The 27,645-nt window shown below is 40.2% G+C and overlaps 1 protein-coding gene across 5 annotated transcripts in view; it reads left to right on the plus strand.

The window, feature by feature from the left end:
* CRHR2 (corticotropin releasing hormone receptor 2) overlaps positions 1 to 27,645 on the plus strand; it is a 160,656-nt gene that overhangs the window by 34,974 nt on the left and 98,037 nt on the right. For 2 of the 5 annotated variants that reach the window (XM_074899832.1, XM_074899834.1), the window contains one exon: positions 16,494 to 16,613. In XM_074899832.1, coding sequence (XP_074755933.1) covers positions 16,494 to 16,613 — 120 coding nt within the window. Of the gene's footprint in view, positions 1 to 15,955; positions 16,351 to 16,493; positions 16,614 to 27,645 lie in introns of those variants that run through there. The other 3 variants (XM_074899833.1, XM_074899838.1, XM_074899837.1) reach the window with 3 other exon arrangements.

Genomic DNA, 27,645 nt, shown 5'->3' on the forward strand with positions numbered 1-27,645 from the left:
ATTCAGACATTTCCACACTTTAAAGTAAGTAGGATAAAACTCATCCTCCACTGTGGACGACTCAAATTAGGTGAGATTCATTCTACCCCACTTGTTTGTATAATCAGGCCTTTTCTCTGCTTACATTGATTTTGATGCTATTAAGGTATCATAAACATTTTCTTTTTGTAGCCTTTGGCCTGTGCTGTTTTGTGTTTGTCTCATAAACTGAATAGTAATTATCCAAGGAAAATGCTGTTCTAAGAACTACAGTGTTCAATTAGGAAAGCAGCAAACACATTTCTAAGAATGACCATAGAATCATTTGGGTTGGAAAAGACCTTTAAGGTAATCGAGTCCAACCTAATACTGCCAAATCCACAACTAAACCATGTCCCTAAGCACCACATCTACACGTCTTTTCAATACTTCCAGGGATGGTGACTCAACAGCTTCCCTGGGCAGCCTGTTCCAATGCTTGACAACCCTTTCAGTGAAAAAATTTTTCCTAATATCCAATCTAAACCTCCCCTGGAACAACTTGAGGCCATTTCCTCTTGTCCTATCACTTTTTACTTGGTATTTAAACATTTCTATTGCTATGGGCTTCTGTGCTGCTTCTACCATTTGTGTACCATGGAAGATCATTTTCAATGATTCACAATGAAGGAATCTAATGCTGAAAAGATACCAATTTTTTTATCATCTGCACACTATAGTGTAGTAGTTCAGTGCTTCCTCTTGGGGTCATAAAGATGGAGGCTATTGATACTTTTGGCTTCTGATAATTGACATAGTTGTTAAAGTGCAGATAAGCTTCTTTGAAAACATTACAAAATCCTTCTTTTATCGGTAGAGAACAATTTGAGCACATTATAAACACAAGAAAGACTAGTCATGTTGCTGCAGCTGGGAGAGGAGGACGTGATACCTGAAGGCAAGTCCTGTAGGTAATTGAACAAGGACAGGAGAGATGCAGGGTCTGTTTCTGTTTCTGTTTCTGTTGGGGCCTTGCTCAAAACACTTCATCTCCTGGGGAGGTACAGTTCACCCAAGTGTCTGCCTCTGAACTAGTCATTAATCGTTACAGACCAGTGGTATAGTCAGTATACAGAAACAGACAGCTCCAGAGGGGTAGTTAATGTTAGGAACACAAATCACAGGATAGAATTAACTGATCCATTTGTATTCCTCTGCTGGACATAAACTGAAGGTTACGAGCTCTGTCTTGGAAGTCCTAATTTTTCTACACCTCACTCTGCAAATCCACATACACAAATCACATGTATGTAGATGCCCAGCTGATTTCTATAATAATAGTTTTTCCTTTATTTTTACTGTTTCAGCCCATTAATGAAACATTTTAGGAGACCAATGAGTTTTCATTTTCTGGGGCACTTCTAATCTCAGAAATGAAAACTCAAAGTCTGTTTCGTGGTTATAAATCATATTGTTATTGCTATTATTCTTTTTTTTATTATGATAGTATCTAGAAGATAAATCGGATCATCATGTCTCTTGGGATAAACACTGCAGATCTCAACATGCTCAGAAAGGGTTTTTTATCTTTGAAAAAGTAAGAGTTTATAGTTGCTTGTTTGCCTCCTTTCTTCCCTTTGTATTTATTCTGGAAAACATGGGCTTCAATGAGATTTTCTACTCTTAACTAATGCTATTAAAATAACATCAGTCCCAAATGGATAGGCTGTATTAACAGCAGAAGTGTAAACTCAAAAAAAAAAAAAAAAAAAAAATTCTGTGCAAATAGAAAATGTTCAGCAGAAAATCCCCAAACTCAGCACTTTGCAGTAGCTGGATATTTTTTGAGTGTTTTGTATGAATCTGGCATTTTCTCCAGTGATGCAAAATTCTTAGTCCTGAGCAGTTCGACTCCTACTGGGTCCAGAAAAGAGGGCAAAATGGGTTGTTTTGGTGCCATTGTTTAGCTGGTTAGTTTGTTACAGCCACCCCACATGCTTGATCACAGACCATGAATTTGTTAAGTCAGCAAGTGCAGTTATGGCCATTTAGTTCACGGCATAGAGACATACAGTATAGGTCCAGCTCTCTCAGGTTTAGCCCTGTGTATCAAGAAGACAGCTATTGCTTCAGCTTTCCCACAGTGTGTTTTACTGGACTGGGTTGTAGCATGAGACAGCTTTGTTTTGTTTCCAAATTCAGTTAATTTTAGGCTTAAAGCCCATCACAAAAAGGTCAGTCTCACTTGAAAGGTGTACAGCCTGCTCTTAATGCTACAGTTACTGAACACATTAAAGGTGCATTCAAGACACCTTTTCATTCTGCCTGTGCCAAGAGTTGGGCATGATCAGTTGTCAGCTGGGTTAATTCATTTTAGTTTGGTCTCTGCAAAGTCCTATGAAGAACACTAATTCTTCTGCAATATAGGTAATTATCTGCATGAGTACTTCCTGCTTCAGAGATCCTGGTAGTTATTTTGGGGAGCAGGACACTGCTACACATACCAATGAAATGAAAAACTGAACTTGATCTCTTGGAGCAATGCTGGTTCTGTTGTCTGGTTTGTCAAGGCCTATCCATCAGGAGGCCCCAAATTTAATGATGGCTAGTTTTAGAGATTAAAAAGCCAGTCATGCTGTTTGAGTTATGCGTAAGTAAATCTGTGGAAGCTCTTTATAATTCATTGTTCACTTTTCTCTTAGTTGGTGCTATGGGTTGGCAAGAAATGATCATTCATTAAGCAAAGATACTATGATTAGGAACAGGATTCCTATGTAGCCATAATAAAGATCATCATGGAAAATTGTATGAAAATGAAAGCAAAAGCGATGCCCCACAGTGGAAATGTTCAGGTCTCCACAAATTGAGGCTATTTTTACAGGAAAGACTTTCTAGGCCTGAGTTTTCTTTTATTTTCCCTACAGATGGGATTCCTGTCCCTAAGTTTAGACATTTATAGTACAGACATGTCCCAGTGAGCAGGTCAACCCAGGTTGCCTTTGTAGTTAATGGTAAGAAAGAGGGACTTTTAGAAGACAATTTATCTGACCCGATTTAATTATCTTCTTTATAGTGACAGAAATCATCCCAGAGAGTCCACTGACTTCACTGACTAGATACCTCTTGACTTTTAAGGGAGCCTAGAGATTTCTCTGCCACTGACAGCTATTGTATAGGCTATTAAACTGAGACAAACGATCCCATCCACATTATCTGCAACCTCCGAGGAGAACTGGCCTGAGCAATGCCCATCTATCAATTCTTTTATGAAAGCTTCTGTGCTCTCTGCATGTGAATAAAGTTCATATTAGTGGGGTCAAGGAGAAAAGAAAAGAGATTTTGATTCTGGATATACCTAAGAGTTTGGTTGAACAGTGAGTGACAGAAGTATGGGGCAAAACTGAGTGAAACAGGGCCCTACCACTGATTTTCCCTCATGACAAAGGAAAGCCCATCCAAATGATTATTCTCAGATGGTCAGAGCGACTTGTTTCTTATTTTGGCACTGGAAATACTGCCCTAAGAAAAGAATTAACAAAATGTTCTGTTTCCAAAAGACAATCTAGCTTTAACTATCTCAGTCCTTTTGATTTAAAAAAAAAAAAAAAAACACACAAAAAAAAACAACAAAAAAAACCCACCAAAAAAACCACCACCAAAACCAAACCAAAACAAAACAAACAGGAAAAAAAAGAAACACTGTGTCAGAAATTCTCAATTGGCAATAGTCTGCAGTGTGGAGGTAGTGTGCCTCTCCCCACAGGGGAATGGAAAGCGTTACATGATATTCTCTTTCCATAGGAACAGCATTAATGGGAAAAGGGTAAGATGATTGATCCATCACTGTTTCCATCAGGAGCAAATTGAACCAGCCAGGGAAATTGGTCCTGAGGCGGGGAAATAAGTTGGAAATCAGATGACAGAGGTCTGAAAGCACACTTACTTGAAAAATGAATTGAGTTGTGCAGTGATTTCAGAGTGAAACAATGCAGTATGGAGAGGAATGGGTGATAAGGACAGACTTTGCTGTCTGTCTCAAACCCATAATCTCTTGTGCAGCTGATAATCTTGTGTGTAAAAGGAAATTTTTCGTTCACTGAAATTCATCTTCTACTGTAGTGACATTTTTGCTGTTAAAGAAAAAAAGGGCAGTAAAATACACTCTGTCCAAATGCAAAACTTTTTACGAATTAGTGAATTTCCTTGTTTTGATTAGTTTTCTTCTTTTCAGGTAACTATAAACAGGTTTTCTTTTATTATGTTTTTAAACGCAATCAACTGTTTCTTTTGTAGTAATGGAGAATTAGGAGAGCCCTCCAGTGGCCAAGCAAAGAAATCAACACTGCTCTGGCGGGGGGAGAAATATGTGCTACATATTTCAAAGGTAGTAATTTCAAGTCCTGTTAGGGATTACTTATATCCTGCTTACATTGGTCCTTTGATCCAGAAGAATTCCATAGCGCTTGACAAACTTTCTCTCTATCCCTGAATAAAATAATATGTATTTATCCATTTATCATTTCTGTCTAGGAAGGGCTATTTGCATGAAGGTGAAAATGCTTTAGAGATAAACTAATAGGTTTTATATTTAATAACTTTACAGGAAATGAAAATGAAGAGAACTTGGTCCTTGCTGAAGTAATTCTTAATATTCAGACTGCAATAACTACAGAAAAATCTCTTCACAAAAAATAATTATTTCTTCATTAAATAGCCCCCAAAGGCAAAGTTATGATGACCAGGTGCTTGTTGCATGCAATATTGCTGTAAATAATGATTCTGATTATTTTATTACCTGAGGAAGGGAAGAAGTGCTGGAAAAGAGTATCTTCTCCAGGCATCAGTCTGCAGAGTTTGACATCTACTTATGATAACTGCCAGATAGCAACATTGTGAATGGCTACTCTGATTGGAGGTAGGAGATTTTGAACGGTTAATGAGGAGATTTGATGAGTCCATAAGAGTAGCAGTACTTGCTTAGCAATAAGATAATTTTATCTGCTCTTTGCAATTGAGTGTGAAAGCATACAAATGACAAAATGTTTAATCGGAATGTTACATGTTTTCTCAAAACTCTTTCTTTAATATTCATTTGGTGAGAAGTGCAGTTTACCAAATACAAAACAGATTAACACGTCATGGGAAAAGAAACCCAGCTGTGCTGTCAAGTAGATTGGAAGTGTCACACCTCCCGGGATTAATTTTTCACTGCACCTGTTATTAAAATATCTATCACTATATCAGCTGGTTTATTTTACTTGATGACAGTTGCATGTGTTTTACATCTATGCTGAAATAAATGTATTTTCATGTTGGTGCTTATTTCAGTCCAATTGTTTTGCATTGAATTCTTGGGGACTGATCCTTGGCTTTTGTAAAAATCCACTGTAACCAGTGCTGATGTAACCAGTTATAGGTCAAGGTGTCCCTATGTAAACACTTGACAAGAATAGAAAAGCATTGTTTTTGAGGCTTTAAAGCATTTTCCAAGGTTTATTCTTACTGTAAAAGTTCTCACCCATAAAATGGATGCAGTCAGTTTACAGGTGGCTCAAAATGTGTTTCAGAATAACAAGATTCTGTAAACTTTATACAAGGCAAGTAAAATTCAAGAGAAAACAATATTTGAATAACTATGTGTGCATTTCAACCAAAGGAGCATTTAAGTCGTAGTTCAACTAATTACCTCTATTTACCAAGTCTCTCAAAATCCTCCTTAATTCCTCAAGCAGTGTAAGTTAAGTGTGGGTTTAGAGTTAGGCAATGTTTAAACACCAAAGAGCCCATCAATTAAACTAACTTTGAACAAGGAAACAGCCTTTACCAAAGAGTGTATCTCCCAACAATGGACATGCTTAGAAAAAAACTCCACAGAATTAATAATAATCCTAATGCATATTTTTCAGTATTTTACAGTGTGTCACTATAATGTGAACAGGGCATTTTTATTACACAAAATTTTAAGCTGTGTGACTTAATAGGATGATATTAGTAGGATATAAAGTTAGTAGAATGATCTTAAGATATTTTTCTGCTCCATAGTGTGCAACAATTATGATCACACCTACTTTTTTCAGAAACTGCTGTAGGTAATCATGAGTGTGTGTACAAAAGAGTTCCCCAACACAATGCACAGTACATAAGGCTCAATGAAATGGAGGTGTTTCTCTGCCTTCAGTGGAAATCTTCCCCATCAAACCATCTCTATGAACAGGAATTAATATAATTTATCTTGTAAAGATAGCTAAATATAGGCGTTTTTGTTTCTGCTTTGAAACCGTACTACACTGCATAATTTGTCCTCTTCAATTTATGCCTAACTTATATCTACAGCCCCAATATCCATTTCAGATATGTGATGTGTCAGCAGGAAAGAGCTCTATCTAAAATACAAATGTATATAACCGTTTCTTGGGCTGAATTACATCCTACTAAGAGTTATGAATTTGAAGAAGGTATTTGTCTCCGAAATAAATGAATCATCATTCTCTGAAAGTGGCCATTTTCCTGGAGACTGTTAAAGAGCCTAGATACCTGGCTTAGTCTAGACACCCAAATTTTAGATGGCTGAAATTAGGTGAGATGAATACCTCGGCAACTATGGGCCTCTCAAATACCCAGCCTATACCTACACAAGACCTGAAGTACTCTGCGCTACAGAATCAGAAATATTGGCCCCAGTAATAAAAAGGTCAAAGGGTAGTGAGTCAAGCTAGGGAAGAGATCTGAAGGGAGGTAAATGGATTTGTTATCCCAGGAGGTATCCAAAATTGTGTAGATAGGAAGGGTCACTGATTCCAGACACAAGCACAAACTAATGCTACAGAGATAATGCTCTTCCATCCACTCTGTTCTTCTAGGGCTGCTATCTCATATGGTAGCAGTTCAAAAGCACTTTGCAAATCACAAATCAAGGGTCATTAGGTTATTCTTCCTCAGTTATCATGGATTTAGTAATATTACAGTGATCCATGTTCATGCCTAATCATTCCAGCTTCTGTCTAGTGTGACTGAACCCTACCTCACTGTTATGGAATGATGCTCTTGAGAACTACTGTCTCACTTCTTGAAGTTGGCATGACTGCTCATGATTTCTTCCACTTAATTTCCAGGCATTTTCTCTGACGGTTGCTTACTGTCCTGGAGTCCTTACAATAACCAGCTGACTAGCAGAGAGATGCAAATCTTTTATACAGTGTAGTGTATTGGTTTCCTCATGTAAATAATTACATTAAAGACATGGAAAGTCTAAACATAATTATATATTTCTAGCATTGTGATAGTCCTATCACATGACATGTGATAACATGACATTTTTATTACTATCTTTATTCTTGATTTGTTTGATTTAAAATATTGTTTGATCTCCCATGAAATGATAGGTCCATACTCGTAGGATTACAGTTGCCAGACTCTCTAGGGAGACAGGGTGCTGCAGGCTAGTGGAGAAGAGCTCAGCAAACAATTTGATCTTTGTTCTAGGCATCTGGAATGGGATTCACTTGACTAAATGCAGACATTTACATCAGTCCAAGTTGTTTTATGTTCCTCCTACAGACAGCAGAGATCTACTCAGGGTATTGGATGGAGCTGAGGGCAAAATCAATCTCATCCTAACATAGGTGATTACCATAGATCAGGTGAATTGCAATACAAAAGTTCATATTTCTTTCCATTGGCTGCAAAAGAAGCCTAGGTTGATTGGCACCTCTGAAGACATCTGCACTCGAGATACTGCAAGAGGTGCAACATGTCCAGACTTTGTTTCCTCTTTGAGATGATGTTATAAGCATAACAGTTCAACCAAGAGAAGAAAATTGTGAAGAAAGCTTCATTTGCTCTACAGGGCTACTACTTACGCTACTCTTTGTGTTTGTGCTTTAGGAGGTTTCCCATATTTATGAAGGATTCAAGTTAGGTAACCCAAGGAATAAAAATCTATTGCATAGGGTGAAGCCTACGTAATAATAGTGAAAGACTCTCCCTAGTGACACACTGATGGTGGGCTGCTTCTTTTCTGTGGAAGATCCAGCTTTTGGTCAATCTAATATCCAGTAGCCTGAGTGGAGATACATATTAGAAGACCAAGTGATTATATGAAAATTTGCTATTGTCGCCTCTTGTTGAGTTTGACAGTGATGAGGCACTTGTAGGGATTTAGAGAAGCAGCGTGCACTGATATTGTCCTGCTAGCTGGAATTTACAGTAAGTCTTCAAGATTATGTGACCATGCATACATACCTTCAAGTAAGATCTGATCAGCCTTTATAATCAATGGATATCTGAGGCTGTATTTGGTTGCTTAGATATGGGTGTCCCAGAACATTTGAGATGCTTGAAAACAAAATGCCTGGCCTTCAGCTGCTGCCTCAGAAGCGGGAGGCCTTCCCTAGGTCCTGTGTTTATCTGCCAGCCTCGTGTGTCTATCTCAGATATGCTAAAGTGCCTCGGATGGTGCTGGACATGTATTTTTGGGCAGTTGAATCAAAATCTAGATCCTCCTTGGCTCTAATAGCATCTTAGATAACTCATTAAAAGCAAAGTTGAAACTCTGAATCTGAGAGCTGGCAACTCTGCAGTGTTTGATTCTGTTACAATTCCTGGATTTTGTACCTGGGTTGGGCAGATATGCCCAAAGGAGTACATAAGTCACTAGCCCAGGGTCTCAAAGCCAGACTGCTGATGCTTCTCAAAAAAACAAGCAAATACGGGTTGGATGGTTTAAAACTATGAGTTACAATACTATAGCTACAATGCTGCATGCTGGGCAATGAAAGCAAGACCCATGACTCGAAGAATTAATTCTCCTACTGCATGTGTTAAGGTTGCTTATGATGCCCTATTAATTACATGATGGTAATTCGGAGCAGACTGGTTTTGTTGATGGGCTAAATAATTTTCTGAAGCACATGGTCATTATCAGAGACGACATACAGGGCAACATGATCATATGTTACTTCAACCTTATTCTCTGTTTTCTGAGCTATGTGATATTTGAAAGTCAGTTATGCACAGTATCTGTATGTTTTCAGAGGAAATGGGGGATTCACTTCTGAACATTTTATTACCCTCTACCTTTTCTTTCCTCCCAGTTTAAGACCATATGGGATTATTACTCAGATCTTCCCAACATGCACCAAAAGTCAGCACAACGAAGCAGAGTGGGAGGCAGGGAGAGTAAAAGCTTGATTGGCATATCCTGAGGACAGGACATCAACAAATCCTGTTACCTAATGTGTTATAAGGAGGCGAGCAGGGCAAGACCCCTGATTCTATACATCTTATTTGGCAATGGTCCCATTGTACATAACAAAGAAAGTGGGACTAATGAACCACATGGTCATGGTTCATTTGTTGAGATGTGACCTAACCCCCATTTTTTTAATATTTGTTTATGTTGTAAACAGAGGACTGGGCCGTTGCCAGGCATAAATAAATAAATAAAATGGATCCTTTGTGTTATTCTATGTCTGTGGAGCACTGACCCTGAATTTGACCACGTATAAAATCAGTTATTCTGGAGTGACTGTTTCTGTGCTCTTACATGGTAGATTATGTTCTACACGTTCATCCAAAACATCTTGCTAAAAACTAAGACTGTCAGTTTATGATTGTGTCAAGGTTGGTTCTTTTGTGTGTTCTTATAATCTTCCTGCAATGTCTCATCATTTGTCTCATATAACATGATTCACTTGTACAGGTTTTATAGCTGTAGAGAATGACAAGTGTATTAATGTGCTAAAAGAAATATATTAATGCCTGGCTACAAGCCATTTATTATTTATGCTCTTGATTCTTTTTACATCCACGGTAAATATTTTCTAACATCAATGATGCTACAAAGATTCATCACCACAGGCCTGCCTTTTTGAATTTTATCTTTGCTTACTACAGTCATACTTCATCTCTAGCAATAAAGGATGTCTCCTGTTTCAAACAAGTGAGACGATCAATGGAAACAAAGATCTGTATTTATCTGTCTGATATTCCTCTCCACATACAACAATTTGCAACTCTGCACATTCTGTGTAAATTTCAAGTACATGCAGTAAGGACCAGATTTTGAAGTGTAATATTCAAACTGAGAAGTGGTTTTCTTTAAGTCTACTCATGTAGCCAAGTAGATTCATTGTCAGAAGCCGTAGCGTGGTGTGACAGAGAAGATAGCCATATATGACATTCCTATGGTAGTTCTAGAGGTGTACGGTCTCTGAAGATTTTTAAACTGTCATCAAGCTCTTGCTGCTTGAATTGTCTCGCTCCATATGGTATGAGGCTGTCCTGTTCCCACTCTGAAAATTGCATTTACATTCATTGCCAGCATACCTGGAATGAGAAGGTAATACAAGTATTTTACCAGGTAATGGTCATGTTGTCACTGCATTTGAAAGTTCAGCCAGATCAGTTTTTGAGTGCATGTTGAGAAGGAGGACCTTCAGATTTACGGTTCAGAAGCCAGTGTGGTAAATTAGTACCTTCCTTAAAGTGTATGGTCTTGCATTCCTTACATAACTGAACAGTCCCACTAACTTTAAGGTCAGATGCTGGAAGGTCATTGCAATAATTAAGAATTACTGGGGAGACATTTTTGAAACAGAAAAAGGAAAGATGAGAAAAAAATATATTGTGCCATTTGAAACCCTCCTGCCTCATATTTAAAGGTGACAAAAATGTAGAGGTAGACACTAAACTCCAAACTAGAGCAGCTGGGCTGTGTGAGCAATTTATTGATGACCCTGTCTGCCTCTTGATTGTCCTCCAGCGATTTAAAGACTTAATTTCTACAAATAAGAGAGGTGGTTTTTAATCCTTCTCCTCCTCCTTCATCTTTCTCTCTGTCTGCCATTCTCCTATCAAAACCAGGATTAGAGATGTACCTGAGTCTTTCCCTCACTGAGGATATGATGAACATCACAAAGTGTTCATGGCATTTCACATGAACCTGCATTAACTCCGTAAGGGCCAGACAAAAGTGAGATTCAACCAGAAGGCATTGTACTTGGCTTGTAGACCATTAGCACCCTTTTGAATCAGTTATTTGTATGTAGCTGTCTTGCTTATTTCATGCTCCAAACACAGATCCATGACTCTGTTAACACACTGATTTACAATGTTATTTGACAAGTATGGATGCGGATTTACTTGGATTAAAAGAAAGAGTCCTAAAGAGCGAATATTTTGGACCATGACTCCACGTGATACTTCATATTGGTGAGGTAAAATCCTGAAAGCCAATGGAACTGAAGTAAGAAGGGTATTGGTGTAACAAGGTTCTTTGACAAATGATGTGCATTTCTTGTCCTAAGCCTTGTGTTGCATACCAGAAGATATGGGTAACTATTGTGCCTGGAAAGCATGAGCTCTTCACATCAATGAATGGGGAACCTGGGTGATAATACAGTCACTGTAGTGGGAAAAGAAGGCTGGATGAGGTACAGTGGGCTTTTCTTTCTCTGAGGAAGGAAAATGAGAAGAGAAGTGGTACTTTACACACACACACACACACACCCACACACACCCATCTTGGGTACTGAAAAATACAGTGATCTCTTGATTTTGTGGAGCTTGAGTGTCTGAGGAGAAGAGGTGCTTCTAGCAGACACAACCAAGGGTCAGTCAACTGGTTCTGGAGGTACTGCCACCCCACACAAACACATGTATTGGCTGCCTGAGCCTGCATAGAGCTGATTTTTGGTGTTACTGGTTGAACAGCTTGTCATCCTTGTTAGTCACTGTTACTGGGGCAAACTAAAAGCTATCCTCTGGCTAATTCTACCAACCATGAGTTGGGTTGGGTTGGAGATTCAGAAACAAGCTGTGTCACAGTGGTGCAAGGGCTGGCATACAAAGATTTCCACTACCAGGGAATACTGTATCCCATTTAGGAGCAGAGCTCATTCCTTTGCTAGAAGAGCTATAGACCACTTTCTGATAAAAGAGGCTTACTGAGCTGAGTATGTGTTTACATGTTTGTATGCCTTGTTCATTTCCACAACCTTGCATATTCAGATGTTCTTACACAGATTGGTTGTGCATATGCATGAGACAAGCTCGAGAAGTGGGCCTGTGTGAACCTCTTGAGGTTCAACAAGGCCAAATACAAGGTCCTGCACCTGGCCAACCCCCAGTATCAATACAGGCTGGGGGTTGAAGGGATTGAGAGCAGCCCTGTAAAGAAGGAATTGGACATACTGGTGGATGAAAAGCTGGACATGAGCCAGCAGTGTGCACTCACAGCCCAAAAGGCCAACAATATTCTGGGCTGCATCAAGAGAAGTGTAGCCAGCAGGTCGAGGGAGCTCATTCCCTCTCTACTCCAGTCTAGTGAGACCCCACCTGTTGCATCCAGCTATGGGGTCCTCAGCACAGGAGAGACATGGACCTCTTGGAGTGGGTCCAGAGGAGGCCACAAAAATGGTCAGAGGTATGGGACACCTCCCCTGTGAAAAAATGCTGAGACAGTTGGAGTTGTTCAGCCTGGAGAAGGCTCTGGGGAGACCTTACTGCAGCCTTCCCGTACTTAAAGGGAGCTTATAAGAAAAAATGGGGACATGTGATAGGACAAGGAGTAATGGTTTTAAACTAAAAGAGGGTAGATTCAGACTAGATATAAATATAGATTTTTTTATGATGAGGGTGTTGAAACCCTGGAACAGGTTGCCCAGAGAGGTGCTAGATGACCCATCCTTAGAAACATGCAAGGTCAGGCTGGACGGGGCTTACAGCAACCTGATCTAGTTGAAGATGTCTCTGCTCATGGCAGGGGTGTTCAACTAGATGACCTTTAAAGGTCTCTTCCAACTCAAACTATTCTATGATCATGGAGGCATACTGCATCAGCAGAGAATCAGCAATGTCAGCAGCTACAATATTTCTGTCAATCTTTCATTGAATTGCATTGAATTTCATTGAATTGTTTTTTTTATAAAGGGTGACATTTTCACATCAAATGAGTCAAAATTGACATGGACAGGACCTGTCTAGATCCAACCAGAGGGAAACTGTCGCTAAGTAGTTAGTTAATTGTACCTAGGGAAAGTGAAAAAGTAGCTTTTCATCAAGAAACTGTACTAAAACCGGGAAGGTATTATTAAATAATGGTGCTAATTTGTGGTCTGAGGAACAACTTTTTCATTCAGATTTACTCCTAGACAATTTCTTCATCACCTCTATATTTATTTTTGGTGTGGGTTTTTCTGGTTGTTAAATGTATGGAATGCAATAGTATTATCTGTGTGGTATGTACTGCTGATTTTGGAAAGTTAGCTGAACTGAAAACATGGAAGGAAGAATCACTTTAGATTTAAAATTTTCTAGCTCTTCTCACTTAAATGAAGAAATCACTCTCTTAATCTTGAAAAAAATACTTATTCAGGACTGTTGTTTCAGTTGTTAACGATTATGAAGTACAGATTTGAAATTAAATTCAGCTTAGTGTTCAACTCTGTAATATCTGAACCATTTGAAAAAAACTTCAGGTGTTTATGCTGGAAAATACAGGGCAGCTTTAGGAACATGAAACATTTAACAAATTTAAAAGTAGTTACTTTTTGATACGGTCTTTCTTTTTGTAATGTATTAATTGATGCGTTCCTCCAAAAATTCTCAAAACTCTAGCACTCAAAGCTTCCAGACAAGTTTTTGATTCCAGTGTAGTAGGTGCTGCACAAATAGCGTGAGAAAATAGGCAAGGCAGACAGTAGATGAGAAATGAAGACTTTTGGTCAGGCATTGTGATTTTTTTCCCTTGCAGAGAGGCAGCAGAAGCAAAAAAAAAAAAAAAAATCAACATACTGGACAAATACTCTGAGATCTTCTCAGAAGACAGCATTTTTAAGTGCCCAATGACATCGCTGAGCCCAGTGGCCATTTCAGTTGAGGCAGAACTGATTAGTGAACAAAGCCATCACTGAGAGGCTCTGCTTGAGGAACAAAAATCAATTTTCTGAACACAACTGCACTGTCAGGAAGAAGTTAAGAAACTTAAAGTGTAGAGTTGAAGATACTTTGAGGGATACATGTCTATGAATTGCCTTAGAGGTTTAGAGCACTCTTTGAAAGTTCAAAAAGTAGGGTTTTCTCAAAGCCTTGTTTAAAGACAACTGGTATGTTGGTGGCAGTCACATTGTGTGGATGATGCTAATGAAATTTTGTCTCCTGCTTTTGGGATTAGAGATGCATGGCACAAAGGTGTTGACAAGGGTCAATTTGTTGGATTGCAGGTTTTGCAAGAAGGCTTACAATTGTAGGAACATTTGCTTGAGATGGAGATCGTGGCTCCAAAGAGAGAAACAGAGAGATGCATTCACTTGCCACAGAATGTCATGCTGCCTAGAAAGTCAGGACATTTACTGTTTATGTGGGGTTTTACAAATTTAAAACAAAAATGTTCATCCCAAAACCACAATGGCATTCCTTCCTTCTCCCCACACTGCAGTCTGAAAATGTTAAAAAAATCTCCAGATTCCCAGATGGCAAAATAGCATCCTGGCTAGTTCTCTCATCAGTGCATGTTGTTAATTTATTTGTCATTCTAACTCAATGTGTTTTTTCTTTTTCCTTTCACTGGATAACACAATTCTTTTGGTCCTTGAAGAGTAAAGAATAAAGCCCTTCAATCTTAAATGGGTAAAGTCCAGGAACTCAGTGTAAGCACCATGTCTGACCTAAAGCTGAGAACACAGATTGTAAATAAAAGTTCATTTGTGGATTTCTTTCTTTCTTTCTTTCTTTCTTTCTTTCTTTCTTTCTTTCTTTCTTTCTTTCTTTCTTTCTTTCTTTCTTAGCTTTTTTTATTGTCCTTGCCTTCTCTTTTTGCCTTCATCTCTGCTTCTAGCATATATCCTGACCTTGCTTTTCTCCCTTACAAGTCAGTTTTCTGTTTGCTTCCTAAGACCCTTCTGAATCTGTGATCCTAGATAATTCTCCTTAGCAACTTTTGTAAAGATTTCTGTATATCCTGATGTAGCAAGTCAGAAAGGCTAGTTAGGTTTAAGCTGCTCTCCAGCATGTCCCAGAGTGCAGAACTTCACCCAGTTCCCATTGTACTGACCTTTGATTTCCCAAAAGATGACCAACCATCTGGTCAGCTCCCTCCAAATTTCCTCTCATCTTTCCTCTTCCCCAGACCTTTCTCATCCTGTTCCATAATGACCTCAGTTTTTCAAGCCCTTTGCTCTTCTCTCTCTCCCCACATCTTGGTTTCCTTGCTTAGAGGCTCTTCCTCTTGCTTCTTTGGATCAGTGTGGGTGCTCACCCTTTCTGAAATGCTTGCTCCCTGCTACCACTGGAAAATGGGAGAGTGGCCTTTCTTTTCTTTCTTGTCCCCTGAATGATATATCCTTCACTCCAAAGCTGTCCTCTGCTCTCTATGTCTTGCCTTGCTCCACTGCATAAGTAGCTGAAAGATGTGCTGCCTCTGTGCCTTGCTTCTCCCAAGCTGGTTTCCCAACCCTTCTCTCACTCTCCTCCTTACTCTGCCTCTCCTGTGGGTGGTTACTCCGGATTCCTTTGTTCTGATGCCTTTTTTCTGTCAGACCATCTCCCTCAGCCCAGCTTTTATTATTTATTTCTCTTCTTGAGAAAGGCCTGCTCAGGATCCAATACTGCAGCTACTGGACTGGGTCCCTTCTTACCCGTCCCTGTCCAAGCATCTCTGCTTATCCTCAGTTCCACACAGTAAAGGAAGGAATTTCTTTCCTTCACAAAAAGCCAGAGGAGTTATACTCATCTGATGTCTTTTCCTTTTCTCCCTGGCTCTAATTTACAGCGACTATTTTTGCAAAAGCTCTCATCCCCGAAGCCAACAATAAAACAGTGTGTGTGTGTGTGTGTGTGCGCGCGTGTGCGTGTGAGAGAGAGTGAGAAGAAGGGAGGGAGAGAAAGCAATACAACAGTCTGGCAATGTGAGGCGGCACTGGAGAGCTGCTAGACCAGGGGAGCTGGCTAAGAGACGCAAGCCCCTTACTCTGGGCTCAGTGTGATCCCATTGGTTCCTGAGCTGCTGTTTTAAAGCAAAGAAAAGCTTGGAGGATTGAACTGCACAGCCAGACGCAGACTCTCAGCCAAGTTGTCAGCACGCTGGGAGGAAGAGAGGCTCACACACACGAGATTGCAGGGTGTCCGCAGCTTGATGTTCATTTGTTTCCAGAGAGGAAGAAAGGAGAGGGGAAGAAATCCCCCCCCCCCTCCCCGCCGCCAAAAAAAACCCCAAAACAAACCAAACAGAAAAGGGGGAAGGAGCCTGATCTAGTCCAGCAGTCTCGGGAGGAGTAATGGATGTGACCATATCTCAGTTCATCTTAGAAGAATTTGATGTCAACTGCAGCCTCCTGGATCGTTTACAAGAGACTTTTTTAGAGAGTTCCTCCATCCCTTTCCTGGGCTTTGATGGTAGGAAACATTACCTGGCGCAGGGCTCGGAAAAGCTCTATAAGTGCTAAGATTCGGTTTGCTTTGTGATGCAAAGTGTGTCGCTTTTGTGCTTTCTCAACTGCTTCTTTTTCCCTTTCTGTCTCCCTTTTTTAACGCAAAAGGTCCGTACTGCAATGCCACCACTGATCAGATCGGGACCTGCTGGCCCAGAACCTCTGCGGGGGAACTAGTAGAGAGACCCTGCCCCGAGTTCTTCAATGGGATCAAATACAACACCACAAGTAAGTACTACTCCTTTCTTTCTCCCACAGATCTGGTGTTGAGAAGGCGCCTGGGGAGACCTAAAATATATTTTCTATAAAAAAAAAAAAAAAAAAAAATGTTTGCCTGAGAATCAACATTTCCTCCACATTCCAGCCTGTATGTTCAAAATTCCTATCTGGAATGATGCAGATTGCTCAAAAGCTCAGACTTTTGGACACTTGACTCCTTTTTACTTGTGTATTTAGGTAGATCTGGGCAAAAATATCCTCTGCAATCTAAAGAGAGTATACTGTGCTTTGTGTGTTTGTTCATGTGTGTATATATATATATACAGCTGAATGTCTTTGTAGCAGTGCTTCAGCGTTTGGATAGTTAAAGGTCCTTTGGCTTGTGAAGTCTTTAACACCTAAGAACTGTATTTTGAAAGGACTCTCCCTTTGAGAGCCTGTCTGTGTAAACAGGGGGACAAACTGTGCTTAAAGTTATATCTAACAAACAGAAGGCTAAGGTCTGGAATCTGTTTAGTAACTTCATCAGTGGTTGGCTTGTGAGGGTGGAATGGCTGCATCATTACTGCAAGGGAAACAGAGGATATTATGAGGCAAATAATATTCAAAGCAAGGGAACATGGGGGCTCCTTAGAAATCTCTTAGAACTGATGCTTTAGTCTTAGAGGTAAACAATCATGATGACTCACTAAAAATTTATTATTCAGGCTGTCGAATGCAGGCACTCATTTCCTTTTCCTTTTCCTTATCTGTTCAATACTGTTTGGACCTTTCATTAAGAGTTTTTAACATATTAGTTCCAAATACATGTACTCACTTGTTTGTCACTAATTTTCTCAGACTGCTTGGTGTGCTTTTGTCTATGAGGATATTTCATTCTGTGTTTCACTCTTAATTGTTGCTGGGGTGTTAGTAGTCTAATTTTCATGTATTTTTAATTTTGTGGGGCCAGCATTCTCATTAAGTTCCATAAAAGAATGACCCTGTCATCTTAGACCTTATTTTTTATCTTGTTGAAAGTGAATTTATTCTTTCCCCAGCTCTAGGTGTCAAGAATCTGGTAACTAGACAAAACTTTTGTGTATTTGCTATGCAAGACAAAGCCCTTTTCCAGATTTGTTCTTAGGGACCAGCTTCTGTCATCCCTGACTTTGAACAGAGTAAGGTAATTACCTCAGAGTACTGCAAGATCATCCTCAAACCCTGTGTTCTCTGACCTGCACTCTTTGCAATAAAATGGGTGGGAACATGCAAAGGGATGGGTTACTCTGTCTTTGATTACAGCAGGTAGTCCACTACCTTTACAGCCTCAGTTGAGATCGGAAGAAAATTTCTGAGAATTAAGGATAGCTCAGACAAGAGCAAATGTATCAGAATGAACCCTAAAAGAACAGCCACAGAAAAGTACCTCAGAGTAGTATGCCTTTTTTTTTTACATTTCCTTTTTGAGGTGGGGATGTCAGTATTTCCACTGCCTTGTTTCTCCAAAAGGAATGAGAGGAGGAGGAAAAAAAAATAAATGCAGTATGGATAATTCCTTATTTATATAAGAAATGCAGTGGAGAGAATTTAAATGCTTTTCCTGTGCATGGGAGAAAAAAAAATCTTGAATACTCCATTTTATTTTGATAAACTTTGTTACTGCTTTCAGTAGTTCATCAGTGACCTGATTTAAAGATCTTCCTTGCTCCTCTTCTTCACAATGGTGGCTAATGCTTATATTACAGTGCTAATAATTTTTTAAAATTCATTGCTCTTAAAACAATGGCATGTTAATGACTGATGAAAATGTATTATTGAAATGCTCAAGCATTATTTTGTCATAGTCTGGGGAAGTGGACATTTTTCTTCTTTCAACATAAAATGTTAGTTGTCACATTGAGAAAATGCATGTCCGCAGGACGGATTGGTAGTGCATACTGGTGCGTAGATTTGGTAGCGTATGTAGCTTGCAACAGAGAACTAAAGTACACTGTATGTATGTGTAGGTGTCTTTCAGTTGATCTTACACCCATGTGTGTAGCTCCTCCAAGTTGTGGCGCAGAAAAGGAAGGGAAGGACTAGACTGAGATTTGAGTCAACCTGTAAAATGAGTAGCTTCTTGGGCGATGGTAGTTGGTGATTAAAGCTTGGAAAACTGTAGTACAGCAGGTTAATATTCAAATACAGAGGTAAAATCTCTTTTGTGGTTTGAAAGATGTGGCAATTAGTACATGCAGAACATATCCAAAGTTTGTAAAGGCCAAATGCTAACACATCTGACTACTTTTACTTGCATGATTTCACCAAGTGAGTCTGTGGGCTGACTAGAGGGCCATTGGTAATGAGACTTAGTGTGCTTAAAACCTAGACTGTGGACCTCATGCAGAGAAAAAAATAATGACAGAAAACTGATACAAAACGGGAAATGGATCTTGCAAATTTCAGAGGTGAATAATCCAGCTGCAAAGTGAAGGTTCGATCGGGAGATGGCTTGAAGCAACGTAAGATTTCTGCCTAGGATATGTAGTGTAGATTTATCCTGTTTTGTTTTGCATTTTGGTGAGGAAAGGTAGAAATGATAGTGTGTAATATTGTACTAAATTGCTTTCAGAGAGAAATCAGACAAGTTTAGAAAAAGCATGTGCAATGCCTTTCTTCTGCTAAGGGCTTATACAGTTCTAGGTCATAACTCGGCTATTTATTATACAGTCATGCATCCCGTGTTTGCAAGCTGCTATAGGAACTATTGTGTATCTTTAGTTTGGTTTTGTACGGCTGTGAGTATATTTCTCATTCTAATGTATATAAAACTTTTGGATCAATTTCATTGCCTTTTTTTGGTTTTTAGAAATGAAGCTCTCAAAGATTCCAAGTTTCTACCAGTTTCATAAAAGTAGCTCATCAGCTGGAGAGAATGAACCCAGTACCATTGCCCATAAATGAAAGCATTGTAGACACTAGAAAATCCAGACTTGGAAGTGCCCAAACTGTATGAAAAATTTATACCAGACTGAGTCAAGCACAAGATGCGTATCCATGCAAAACCAGGCTGCCCGTGTTCTGGTTCTCATGGGGCTATTTCAGTGCCTTATCATAGTCTCTGTGCATGTAGTGCATGGAATTCAAGACAAAATGCGACAGGTAGTTCACATCACCACAGATCAGCTCACTGAAGGCTTTGGATGGACCTATCCTGGCTTGGTATCCATCCTATATCATGCTCTGGTTGTCACTCTAACTAGAACCCCTGAGTGCTTGGGTGGGGAATGCTATCAAACTCTGCAATATGCCAGCAAAATTTAATGAAAGAGTATTTGAGTCAAAAAAGAACAAGAACTGATGCATCAAAAATCCCCTCCTGTTTGCCACTATAGGATAAATTGTTTGCATAAAATATTTCCATTCTAACAGCAAAAAATCTCCGTGGTGATTTTGTGCCTGTGTCTGTGTTTCTCTGTGTCTCTTGGGAATTGCTGAGTGACTCAGATAAGTTTCAGCTGGATTCGTAAAACAAAGTCTGTCAGTCTGTGAGTATTTTTCATCTCTGACACTTTGTTACTTTGGTGATTTTTTTTCCTGCCTCTTTATTTGGGAAATAAAGTCGTGCTGACAAATCAAGATCTGGTTACCCTGCAGTATGATTTTGGAATATAGGCAAAATGTTCTTTGACCAAGGATCTGAAAATGATGCCATCCACTTACAACTTAGCAGTTTTGCTGCAGAACTTGTGTATTATTCTCAAAGGAAACAAAAAAAAAAAAAAAAAAGAGAGAGAAGGGGAAAATGTGTTGGTGCAGTGTGTGGCTGTGCACTTGTCTCTGCTCAGGTTCTATATTTAGCTAAAGATGACAATATCATTGCTGCCCTCTAGATGTGTTTATGCTTTGTCAGTGTGAAGCTTTTATTCTTGTTTTAGGAAAGAGATTAATTCACTTATTAGGATATCCTGAAGCTTGATTAATTCAGCAAATGGGCAGTAATGAGACTTTTTGCTGCTTGCAAAAACGTGGTTGTGCATATAAGTACTTACCACATGTTACAGGCTAAAGTATATCTACTTTAGCTTTTTACTTTGCATACAAATCGCCATGTGCAGTGGGGAAAGCCAGGATTAGATGTTCATCTGATGGACAATAAGCATTGACTCTGGTAGCCCTAGCTGCCTGATTTGAGTTTGTCTACAACAGCCAGTGCAGCGGAGGGGTATTCTGTGGTGAGCCCTGTCTGTCAGGGGCTGCTCAGCTTGGTTTGTGCTGGATGCAGGCAGGAGATGGAAGCACTGGAAAGCCTCCAGCTTGCAGATTAGGACACACAAATCTAGGTTTTGCAATGTAGGTATCAACAGCTAATTTAAGTATCTAAGGTGTAATACAAGTTAATGGAGCTCTGTTTGCTACAGGGAATGAAGCCTAGAGAGTTACTGAGCTCAGACTAAATGTATAGATTAGTTCAGTAGCCCATGCAGAAGTGCTAGTGCCATTATGTCCAGGGGTATTTTGCCTTGTGTCTAGTTCCTGTTTCAGAGGGTCCAGGCTTTGTGTAGGGTTGTATTTTATCTTCAAGGCCACATATAGGTGTTGCACATACTCTTAAAACAAATGATACAATGTCTGTGTTTAGGCAGCTGAATTCATCCCTGGGTGACTGTTCAGCTGAACTGAACCCACACCTGGGGATTGAGGGCAGACTGCTTTTGTGATCAACAGGAACAAAAGGTCTCTATAGCTCTAATTCCCTCACTGCAAATCCTCCCCCCGCACACCCCACCCCCACCCCCCCCGCCCCCAGTATAGGAAAGCTCTTTGACTGAGATATCCACTTTAGATGAGTGTTTCAGGTATCACAAAATGCATCCTAATCTTCTCCAGGCACTATGCTGCTGAAAACAGTCACATAAGGACTGCTAACCTTGCACTGATGGGTGTTTGGTCCCTCCTTGCCTAGTCCTTATTCTGAGGGTATGCACAGCACCTTTTCTTTAGTGGTCCTATAACCAGCTGCCTTGTTGAGAATGATTTGGCGAGGGTGGCGGCATAGCAACTGGGCTGTTGTTCACAGGGATGGACATGGGAGAAAGAACCATCGGCACAAGTATCACAGTAGTACCTATTGACATGGCTTACTCCACACTGAAAGAAAAATTCCTACAGTTCTTTGTTGTTGCATCCTGAACAGAGGCAAATAATCTTTTGTGTGGTGAGGGAAGGATAAAGAAGTGAATTAATAGCTCTTCTGTTTTGCATCCTCCCTGCTTTAGAAAGAGGTTAAAAAGAGCAAAAGGACTAATTTTCATAGGTTAAACAGTCATTCTTTTTTCAAGATCTAACCTCTGCTGCTTTTCTTTCTGGTTAATTATTGTTCAAAGTTCTTCTGGAGAGGTGGCTTCAGTCTGCATATAAAACATGAGTCTTGCTTAGAAATCATTGGTCGCAGAGTCTTGTTTATACTATGTGGGTAAGACCTGTCCTGATAATTACAGAAATGTGCACTTTTATAAGTGGCTAGCCTAGAGGCTCAATTAACATTTTTACTTGAGTTTTATGTTGTGTATTTTAGTGGTTTGAGCCCTTCTGTTGTTCATATCCACATAACTTTAGATTTTACTCAGAGGTTATTCTGGTTTTATTTCTAAAGGGTGCATTTTTGAAAGCTGAATCCCTTTGTAAAAGACAGATACTCTTTATGCTCTCGTAGCCTTTCATCTTTGTTGGAGACAGAAATAAAATGCCCATCAACGCAGCCTTGTAAGCATGAGTGGAGGTACAGCTGGGTGCAGTGAGGAGATGCAGCTGAGGTGTGGGCTGGGGAAAGGACAAGATGAGAGGAAGCATCCCAACCTAAGAAGCAGTAGATGCAAAGCAGTTCTGGTGCACTGCCATTTGGATTGAAGGGCTCTTTATATATTTAAAACACATTTCTGAAATAAGAATTTCAAAGATCAAATACACAGCTTTCTCTTTTTGCTAAGCAATGCATGTTTTCAGACTCAGAAAAGTACTATGAAGCCCTAAAACTACTCCCTCCTCATCTCTCCTCTGTAACCTTGTTAGATGTCCAGAAGGCTTTTATTCCACTGGACTGTTTAATGGCAAAAGGAGATTTGGGGTAAGAATAAATGCTTTGTAGCCAATTTTAATTATGAACTCACTAGCATAAGGGTCTGCAGTTCCACAGAAGCCATGTTTTAACCATCCTGGGGTGACCGATACAGTATTATCAGCTAAGGAGTCCAGAGTACATAAAGGTTAAAGGAAGGAGACAGATGAAAAATCAAACACAACAGAGGAAAAAGAAAGCCAGAAATGGAATTCTGGGGGAGGAAGTAAAACATATTTTTTAAGCTCATAAAGCTTCTCTCTGAGGACACTAAATCTGCAGTTGATTAGGATATTGACTCCAGTAGCAGTGTGTCCAGATCAAGATTTCAACCATCTTTGTTCTTTTTCTCATGCTACTTTAAGTTGAATTCACCCACAAATACAGCAGTGGGAGACTCTTGACTTCAGTGCCTGCACAGATGCTAGGGGTTTCACTTTTTTTTCCTCAAGTTTTTCTTCTTTTTTTCTTTCCATTGTGAAATGTAATTTGTGGTAAGAGATCACTGTGATTGTGCAATTTGGAAGAAGAGTGTTGAAAATATTTAAAAGGAGGAATGAAAAGAACCCATCTTTCTTGCTCCTGCTAATATCATCCTGTGAAATATGTGATTTCTGCGTTGAGCACAGAATAGAACTTAATTGCATGCAGTAAAATAAGATTGTTAACGTTACTTCAGGCGTGTTCAGGGACCTTTTCTCCAGCCAATTAAACAACAATTAGTATTTTCATTGTTCTCTAGTAAGTTATGAGATGGCTTTGCTATGATCTTGTATCTGATTGGGATTGTTTTAAGTTTAGGCTTGACATTTGAGGCGGGCTTCACACATTTCTCAGAGCCGGGATTGCTGCTGCGGTTCTGCACCAAGCCCACCTGAATCTCTGCCAAAGTCAGTCAGACCTTGCAGCAGCAGGAGGCCCAGTCCCTTGCTTTACCCTTCAGGGTGGTGACCCTGAACTTGTGGCAGAGGGGCCATCACCCAAGATTGCTAGGGAAAGTGACTTGTCACAGCAAGAGAAGGCTCTTAACCTTGTGGCCTTCAGGAGAGTCAGCAAACACAGGGTTGCCCACATTATTATGGAAGCTTCTGTGACCCTCTCTCTAAGGAAGCTGCCCCATCCACATTTCTGTAACTTGCATGAGATAGTGAGCTGTTGTCTAAGCTGACAGCAACTACCAGCTGGCAAACAGATGGACTGAGGTTCAGTTTCTTCCCACAAGATAAGTATTAGACAATATTTGCAAAATCATACGCTTCTGGGGCCAGGGGGAAGAGGGAATGGCTCAGGAACATATGGGGAAGGGAAAAAAATACATTATGAAGGGAGACAAAGCAGGAAGTTCTCATCTCACAATGTCAAAATGAGAGAAAAATCCCACCCAGCTACATCTAGTGCGGGCATTCTCTTGTGGATATGGGATTTCTTGTTTTATTCTGCCCTATGACACATTTTCCGTCCAGCCAACCTGTGGGAGGATGAGGTCTGAAACCCTGCTGGGGAAGGTGGAATCAGGCAGTTCTTTCCAGGCGCTGAACACCTGAGGCTACGACTGACTGGATTTCAGCCTCTGTTTATTGTCACAAAACCTTAGGTAGTCACTGAAGGAATGGTCATCCGTAATTCCTCCTCTCAGCCACAGGGTGTCACTTAAAGTGCAGGTAAACTATGTCCACAGGCATCTGCCTTGAGTCACTTGGGGGTGGAAATGATGGATGGGGTAAAAGAAGCTGGTTTGAATAGTGGTCCTGGACTTTGTTCTGCTCTAATTGCTGACAGTGCTGCCCCTGCAGCTTCCCCATCCTGCTGGGTGGTAAAAGAGACTTCCTGAAGTGGAGCAAGGACCCAGGGGAGGAGGATGTGGAGGGTGTTCTGGAAGGAACCCTTCTATCTAAGCCTTTGTGGAGGCTTGAGAGCACGTCACTGGCTGAAGGTAGGTGCTTGGTAGTAGTTTCCCCAGGGGTGCTCTGAAAGTCTAGAGAAAGGGAAGTGCTAAGCTTTGTTCCCAAGCTCGTGTGTATTATGTGAGAAGAAGTGGAGCTATGCAATGCATGATGTAGCCATTCAGGGGTGAAGCGACTCTATCAAAGAAGCCTAGGCAGTCGACAAGAACCTGCATTTGGATGCATTTGGATGATACAGGGGTTTCTCCTTGCTGTACACTCCTTGCTGTTCACTGCTATATTGCTTCCTATTTCATCAACCTGATCTCTCCTGCCTGAGTGCTGTTCCCTGGCAGGGACTGTTAGATTCTTCCTGCGGACCCCCAGGTACTTGACAGATGCTCTGAGTGCTCCTACTTAACAAGAATAACAAATAGAAATATTAACAGTGGGACAATACGTTCTTCAGCTATAACTGCTGAACTTGCCTGTTGCTCATGGGAAGGTTGTTCTGCAGATCGGCAAGTCCACTGACTAGATTTAGACTCTGTATTTTCCTCTGTGTTCTTCAGTGACATGGAAGTATCTTCGCTGTTCATGTAATGGTGAATCTTTGTGATTTCTGTGGCTTGGAAGAACAGTACTTTAAGCTGTGTCCTGGTCTGAGTAAAGTTCTCAGACTCTGAAAGTCATGCAAGACTTTGCTCATGGTCTGCTGTCCTGTGAAAAGGAAACTCTTACTCAGTTTTTGATCCCAACATTGCTTATGACTTGACATCCAGGTTAGAATAGCCACTCTTAGTAGCTTCAGAAGGTGATGATAAGTGTGGTTTCCCATGGAAATTGGAGGGGAATGGATTTTTAGTAGGTATTTTCCTTTCATTTTCATTCCTCTCAGGTGTTATTCATGAAATCTGTAATTGGTAGCTCTTGGGACAAACTTATAAAATCATTAAAACTTGTATTGCTTTATGCTGACTTATTTCTCTGCAGTGCTGGGAATAACAGAGGACCAGATGCTGCTCCATATGAGACTTGTGCAGCGAGAATCAGTACATTGAAGCAAATGATAGGAACAGAAACTCGGTATTTAACAAAAAAAAAAAAAAAAAAAACTCCAGATCTCATGAACAGTTTTCCCTGGGAAAAACAGAAGAAAGAATCTTTCCCAATGTGGTTGCATTGTCCAAACCCCTGATGCTTGGAAAGCACTGACCATACAGTGACACAAGAATTGATGCAGTTCCTTATCCTCCTGAGTCAGCCAGGGAGCAAACGGAGATTTGGAAAACAGAAAATGTGTTATGGAAATGAGATAAACAAAGAAAATAGGAAATTTCTTTGCTAGTGCATCATCACCATTTTAACTAAACTTAGATGTGAACTCCTAGTGATTCTTTTTCTCACTGCTTATAATTTTAATTTAACTTCAGTATGGCTGAATTATGCCAGTAATACCTGAAACATCAGCATTTGTGTATTTCGAAGTACATGATGAGCAGCCATTACTTCCTGCAGAATCTCCAGTCTTGCCACATTGATTGCTGCTTTTCAACTACAGCAACTAATGCAGAGTTTGGAAGCAGAGAGTATTTTCAACGATCTTAGTTTCTGTGCTGATCTTAATACACTTGACCAGCTGAATGCTCTGAGCTCTGCTTGGAAACTAGTGGGAACAGCAGGTGTTTAGTTGCTGGAAATGGATTTCCAGTTATCATAAACTGAGGATACCCTATTTCTTCCCAAGACAATGGAGTAAAAGGCAGGGGATGATGGGGATGATGAGAAGCATCTTCAGAGAGACCTCTCAGTGTTATGCTTCCATAGAGACAGTGCTTGGCATGTTGCTGCCTGGTAGGAATTTCTTCTGTCCCGGGAACTATGGTGGGAGAGAGAGACCCCTGACTTGGGAAGCCCTTTTCAAGGGCTTATGTAGCTGTTTTGAGAGCGTGGATGGTGACATCTTGGGTGGAAAGTTGCAGGGATTTCCATGACCAGTCCTCTGAGTGGCATGGGACTGTGTGGGAGCCAGGTAACTGCCACCAGCTCACAAGACCTCTGTAGAGTGAACTCCTTTCATTCTTCCTTGCCAACACTTTGTACTAAAGAAAGCCAGGATCCAATAGATTCCCTTTAGGTTCATTTTGGCCATCTAATCTGATCTTCTGAATAGCCCATTTCGCATAAACCTCATGTATAAACTCACCCTCTTGCTCCATTACTGTGCCAATATTCAACAAATGTCTCCCTCTCATTAGCCCTCTCTAAAAATGAACATTTCCACCTGTCAGCTGGCAGCACTGCACCAAAGCTGACTGTGACTAAGGAATCTTTCTTTGCAGCACTAAAATAAGAAGGCTTTCGGTTTTTGTTTGAGAAGCGAGGAAACAAAGTTCAATTTGGATCTGCTTTCTGTTTCAAAGCCTATGTCTCAAAAAGTGCAGGGGTGAATCCAAATGTAGCTATGGTGGTGCACTGCATTGCCCAGTCCCAGGGAGAGAGGCTGTAGCAGTACAAATACTGGATTTTGCTGCTGTTCTTACTCTTTCCTGGAGGAGAGCTAAAACATAACCACAAAGGACTTATCTTGTAGTTAAGTCATCCTTATGCACCTACAAACCCAGTCTCAGCCTGGCCTTGCCTCTTTCATCTGTTCTTAACCCCTTCATCTCTCTTGTATTCACTGTGCATTCCTCCTGTAAAATAAATTCCGGCAACAATAGTTATAGCAATTTTATTCTCACACAAGGACTTTGTTTTATTCCTTCAGTGAATGCTGAGGGGAATAGAAGGGTCTCTGAGCTGAACCAGAGAAGCAAGTGTGTCAGAAGAGCACAGGTGTCATAGTTAGTGGGTTTCAGTTTATAATGTCATGGGAGTATGTAAAATGCTCTCCTGTAACTAGAAATATGATATAGTTGGATTTTTCAGCAAATGGGTGTAAAGTATTTGCTAGAGATTTCTATTTTACTGATTCTATGTTATTCAGCTGCAGATCCATAGATGAGTTACTGTGATTACATCAGCAGACAGCGGAGAAAAGGTAGAACGCTTGAGCATGCTCATTACAACTAAAGGG

This window comes from Athene noctua, chromosome 2 (genome assembly GCF_965140245.1).
Source record: "Athene noctua chromosome 2, bAthNoc1.hap1.1, whole genome shotgun sequence".
Lineage (NCBI taxonomy): Eukaryota > Metazoa > Chordata > Aves > Strigiformes > Strigidae > Athene > Athene noctua.